At 49.2% G+C, this 5382-nt stretch overlaps 1 protein-coding gene across 2 annotated transcripts; it reads right to left on the bottom strand.

Annotated features, from left to right (window-relative positions):
• Window positions 1–2283: 2283 nt before the first annotated feature.
• FBXO34 (F-box protein 34) lies at window positions 2284–4976 on the bottom strand. 2 transcript variants are annotated; one of them, XM_010294998.1, is made up of 2 exons: window positions 3930–4975; window positions 2284–3878 (listed from the first exon to the last, which is right to left on the bottom strand). In XM_010294998.1, exons 1-2 carry the CDS (start codon window positions 4968–4970, stop codon window positions 2796–2798), a joined length of 2124 nt encoding a protein of 707 aa, XP_010293300.1. In that variant the 5' UTR covers window positions 4971–4975; the 3' UTR covers window positions 2284–2795. The 2 variants fall into 2 exon arrangements, with proteins under 2 accessions (XP_010293300.1, XP_010293301.1); XM_010294999.1 differs by having other exon boundaries at window positions 2284–4976.
• Window positions 4977–5382: the final 406 nt, after the last annotated feature.

Here is a 5382-nt window from a genome sequence, read left to right as displayed (position 1 = left end):
ACTTTTACTGCTTTATGGGAAAAAATGCTTGCAGGCAACTCAGCATGGCTACATTCAGAACAACCCACTTCTAGATGCAAAAGGTTGTTCCACAAAACAATTTTTAAGAGCAATACTGTGCAACAGCGATAGTTCCAGCGAACAGTGTATTAGCTGATGCATAAAACAGCCCATGTTCCTCAGCCAGCTTAGGGGCAGGGTGGGGATGGGTAGGGTAGACAACAAATTGTCCTCTGAATTTAACTGCTCCAAGGAACAAAATAGCCCAATGCTATTATTTTATTCTCATTTTTCCCCTTGTTCAACAAAGGTGACCAAATTCTCACACCCCGTTCCAAAAAAAATTACCTCACTGGCCCCTTATCTAGTTACAAAATATTTTCCTCCGCTGCTTCTATTTCAGCCTCGCAGGGACTTTCCTCGCTGCTGTCAGCCTGCGGCAGGTTATCTCAAGTTTTCCAGTCTTGGGGGGGGCAGGAAAGCAGTTTCTTCCCCCTCTGCCTTAATTGAAATTAAGCTGAAGGCCTTTGATGCTGATGGCTTTGGCAAGACAACTCCTTCCAGAAAGGTGTTTTGCTGCTTGTCCCAGCACAGCAGATTGAAGTTCGGGTGAAGCCTGTGCCCCGTTAGAGAATGAAGTCACAAATTAATGAGGGATCCTGCTTTTCCTCTCCCTCTTCATGCCCGATTACAAGACAACCACACCCTCCTTTTAAATTTCTAATTTCATTCCTCCTGGTTTTCATAATGTCTGCTGCATTGCAGAGATGGCTGAGCAGCAGTGGGGAGAGGTGCCCAACACCCAGGGTCCCAGGGTTGTCAGGCACCAGGAAAGCAGGGACTGGGGGGATAGCATCCTTTTTAAGTCTACCATGAGCATCCTGAGCTTACCAAACCCCCATTGCAGGCTTTAAGGGCTCAGTTTTCTCTCTTGCTGTTAACGGGGAGAATAAAAGCATGTGCCTTCGACCCCTCTCCGTCCTCACGTTCTAAAACACGAGGCACTGCCTGCGCTCCCAGCACCGTTCTGGGCAAGCGCAGGCGAAGCAGAGGGAGGTGGGTGCTTCAGCCCTGCCACCCCAGTCAGCAGCTCTCCTCACCCCTCCGATCTTGTGCCAAAGGTTAGAGAAGTCATGGAGCTGCCCCATACAGATGCGACTCCCTGGCCCTGGTGCTCCCTTGGGGTTTGCAGGGCAGCGGAAAGCCCAGGGTGAGCCCTGTGGGAAGATCGCACCGGCTCTTCTTGTGCTGGGTGGGAGATGTTGTCTGCTGCAGTTGCAGTGGTGATGGCTGGGAATCCACCCTCGTTCTGGGAAGGGGCAGAGAAACAGCCACAGCATGAAGTGCAAGGAGAGGAGGGACTCAACAAGGACACGACTGCTGCTTTCCGCTTGGCTCCCATACCCTGCAAAACGGCTACTGCTCCACTCTGCTCCCAGGAACTGAAGGCGGCTGTAGGGTTGCCCAGGGTGCATTCCCAGACTTCCAAACTGTTCATCCTCAGCACGAGGAGGGCTGTAACTGGAGGCTGGAACACAGCACTGCAGGAGAGGAATGTGTTCAAGGAGGTACTCAAATAGATGCCACGCTCAGCTCCCATTTGGAGTTTGAGGAGTTACAGTTCATCTGCACTTCTGCCACAAATGTTCACAACTCCCCGCTGAAAGCACCACCTCACACCTCAGAAACAAGATGCCAGAGGCTGGAGCGGAGCAGGGCGAAGCCCTGCAAGGATTCCCCTTGCAAGGGAAAAATTCCATATACAGCAGCCAGCAAAGCTTCCAAGCACATTGCTGAGCCAAGGCAACTCTGCTTTCATCCCACTGCACCCATGCTCTGTCCTCAAGCACCCAGGGCACAGCTGAGGGGCCGAGGCAAGAGCTGAGAAGCAGGACTCCAACCAAAGAGTCCCAGTTCTTGCAAGTCTTACAGGCGTAGCATCAGCTTTCCAGACAACAGGAGTCTCCGTCAAGCCGCTGCTGCACGTACAGCTGATGGAAGGGCAAGGAAAACCTGGAGTTTGTGAATGTTACAGCAGGAAATTCTCCAAGGAATACAGGGTTGGGGGGTTTTTTTGTTTGTTTCTTTTTTAGTAGGACGACTTGTTTGCTACAGGAAGTACACCGCAAGTCTGAACCATATCACAGTACCAAGTTTCTGCCATGTGTTTTACAGTATTTTTATTTTGGGGCAAGAGTTTTACAAGAGAAAATCAGGTAAGGCAGATCTAGAATGCACATTTTATTTACATAAAAAACAAACAAAACAACCAGACAACATGGGTAAGGTAGACAAGAACTTTTTATATTCTGACTATACAATAATATTCCTCTCTTTTTATCCACTGCCACACTACTATAATGGATCTGTTCTAGTTTAATTTTAAGGTTGTCCAGTTAAGTTGTCTGAAAATTCTTTAAACAAGTTGACCTTTACCTATTTAGAGTTTCTTCTCAGAAACATTCATATATTATACAGGATATACAGATTTTGAAACAAGACACTTAAAAACACACACAACTATAGCCGCAACACTATCATAGCTGCATTGTAGTGATTACGTTGTTCAGCCAGCTGTAGACTCTGTATGTACAATTAGTTTTTATAGTGTTATTTACATAGATGGACTAAAAGCTATCTTTAATCTAAAAGGTAAAGGCTCTTGTGTTTAAGTATGTGCAGTTTCATAGCCCTGTGAAAAAAAAACAAACACGACAATTATATACACTGTAAACAGCACAAGGCATGAGAAACTCCTCCTACCCCAAACAATCTCGCAGGAAAGTGTATGTGCACTAATATTCCTCTTCCATGTCGGCTCCCGCTCCTCTGGTTTTCTTATGTATAGCACGGTTAAAGCTGTGGCAGGCAGGAACCCAGTGATTGTCATGAAGACCTAACTTACAGCCTGGGATGCCCTTCTGAGACCGGTGACAGCACATCCAGTACCCAGGCCCGTAGGGTAAAGCTTGACAGTATGGTTTGGGATGCCACCGGCACAGCGATACGTCCCCTTTCACGTACTTCTTCTTGCACTGCTTGCAAGGGTCTTCTCTGTAGCGGGGATCACGGACCCAGCGGGAGTCTGCTGGCCTGATGTTGTAGTATTCAATGATGAATTTGAAGTAGTAGCAAGTGCATTTTAGGGCAACCAGACTCCTAGTAGGAAGCAATCCAAAGATCTTCACTATGATGTGGTGAGGCAGGAAGGCCATATACTGCTGAGGCTCCAAAAGCTGCTGAATTTTAAACCTGGTCTCCAGAAAGTCATGTGAAACCTGCCTTTTTAAGCAGGAAGCATCGAGTACTTGCAAAGTCCCTTCTGTCAGAGGAACAGAAAGGGCAGATGGCTCTGTAGGGACACTGTTTCCAACATGTGATCTGTCAGATGCCAAAGCATCCTCATCTTGGGCTACTTCTCCTGGCTTTTCTTGGGTACTTTGCCGTAGTGGCTGTTGCTCACGAGCAGCAGGCTGGTCAGCCTGGAGAAAAAACAGCCTCCCTGGGAGTGGATCCTCGCTAGAACTGGAGTTCAAGAGCTTCTCTTTCCTGCACCCTTTCTCAGTCTTGGTGACAGATATACTGATACATAAGGGCTCCTTCCTAGCAGGATGCAGACTCTGCTTTGGGAAAATTACAGGCTCTTTTGACATACAATCAACAGTCATGTTCTTGCTCTGCAAGGAATCTGGTGGCAACCCGGCAGCAGCTGGACACACAGACGGCAGCGGTCTGGGAGGCTCAATTCGTGTTTCAGAATCGCTCCTGCCAACAGTTATTGCCAACACTGCATGAGCAAGTCCCGAATTCACATTCCCCATCCGAGTATCCAGCCCAGAAGGAAAAGGCTGCTCAGCAGAGGCAGCACCATCCCACAACTCAGTGTCACCCAGAGGACCACACCGCCCTCCACATCCAGCCTCTGCTACCCCTGCCTCCTCCAAGCCATCCCCTGGGGCCAGGACCCCCAAGGAGACCTTCCCCACCTCTCCCTCGGGCTGGGTGCCGTTCGCCAGGAGCACCCTCCCGACGTTTCTGCGGAAGCTGTTGTTCCGCGAGAGGCTCCCGGCCTCCCGCTCGCTCTGGCGCTTCAGACACTCCGACTCCAGCTTGGCCACCATGTCCAGCACGCGCACGGGCTCACTCTGCTGCTGCTCGCTACTGCCGCAAGATCCCCTCTCCGTGTGTACCTCGCATGCCCCGGCAGATGAGAAAGGGTCCGAGCTGGGAAGCGCACCTTTAGGCTGAGCGCTCAGCCTCGTAGTAGAAGCAGGCGGGCAGGTTTTAGCACAGTCGACCAGTAAAGCACTTGCTCGTTGCTCCAGAAAGGCTACCATCTCTATCACAGAGAGGGACCGGCCCGGGAACACACTCTCACCGTTGTCATTCACGTAATGCACCGAACAGTGCTCGATGCCACAGGCAAAAGGCTCTGGCTGGGAGCACCTCGCGTTCGCCTCCCTCATTCTTTCCAGTTGAATTTTGGCTTTTTTAAGATCTACTGATTTTTTCCTGCGTTTAGCTGTTCTTCCGTCGATATCCCACGTGCTTTTAATTTTCATGGAGCCTAGCCGGTTGTTGCTGCTGCATTGCTGGGCTGCAAAGAACGCAATCTTCTCCTTTGTATTGCCAGGTTTCACTACAGCCCAGACATCCAGAGGCCCTTCCCCTTCTTCTCCCTGGTGGATGGTTGCAGATAGGGCGTTCTTCTTTTCCCTTGCACTTGGACCATCTGCTGGACCTTTCCCGTTCATATTGCACATAGTATTTGGATAAATAATCCCCAGAAGCTTTCGAGATGGAGTCCCGAGGGAGGGTTTTGGGAAAACGCTCAGTTTGGTGCAGTTGTTGGTGTATTTTTCTTCTTGTGCTGATCTCTGATGGCTCATAAGTGGGCCTCTCAGGGAATCCTGGCTTATTTCTGAAGATCGCTCTTTCTTCTGTAACTTGAGATATGGCTTTAAGTGCATACCAGAAACCCTAGAAAAACAGAAAGGCAAGAAGTTATAGTTGTGAAATACACCTGCCTGGAATTAGAGAAGGTGGCCCGGAGCAGGCACCAGCACACCTCCTACTCTGCGTCAAGCAGCCCACACCTCAAAAGGAACCACGTGAGAAAGGAAAAGCATCCACCAGGCTGCAGCATCCACCCTTGGAGAACTTCCTGCTTTATGATCATAGAGATCGCAGAGATCTTCCTATTAGAGAAATCTGTTTCCAGGGAGCTGGAAGGAGAAATCCTAACATTTAAGTTCCATCCATTGTGCAAACATAGCTAGAGGTTTGTTCTAGAGTTAGAGCCAACCTTCTGTCCTTTAATTTTTTAATCCAGTTGTAAAGCACATGTTGGGTCCAAGGGTTCATTTTGTCACTAGCTACCAT

Source organism: Phaethon lepturus, unplaced genomic scaffold, assembly GCF_000687285.1.
Source record: "Phaethon lepturus isolate BGI_N335 unplaced genomic scaffold, ASM68728v1 scaffold41149, whole genome shotgun sequence".
In the NCBI taxonomy this organism is placed as follows: Eukaryota; Metazoa; Chordata; class Aves; order Phaethontiformes; family Phaethontidae; genus Phaethon; species Phaethon lepturus.
This window is presented reverse-complemented; position numbering and strand designations above follow the sequence as displayed.

Excerpts from the sequence above, each read along its gene's own strand:
- FBXO34 (XM_010294999.1), bottom strand. The coding sequence starts at position 4,970 with ATGCACTTAAAGCCATATCTCAAGTTACAGAAGAAAGAGCGATCTTCA.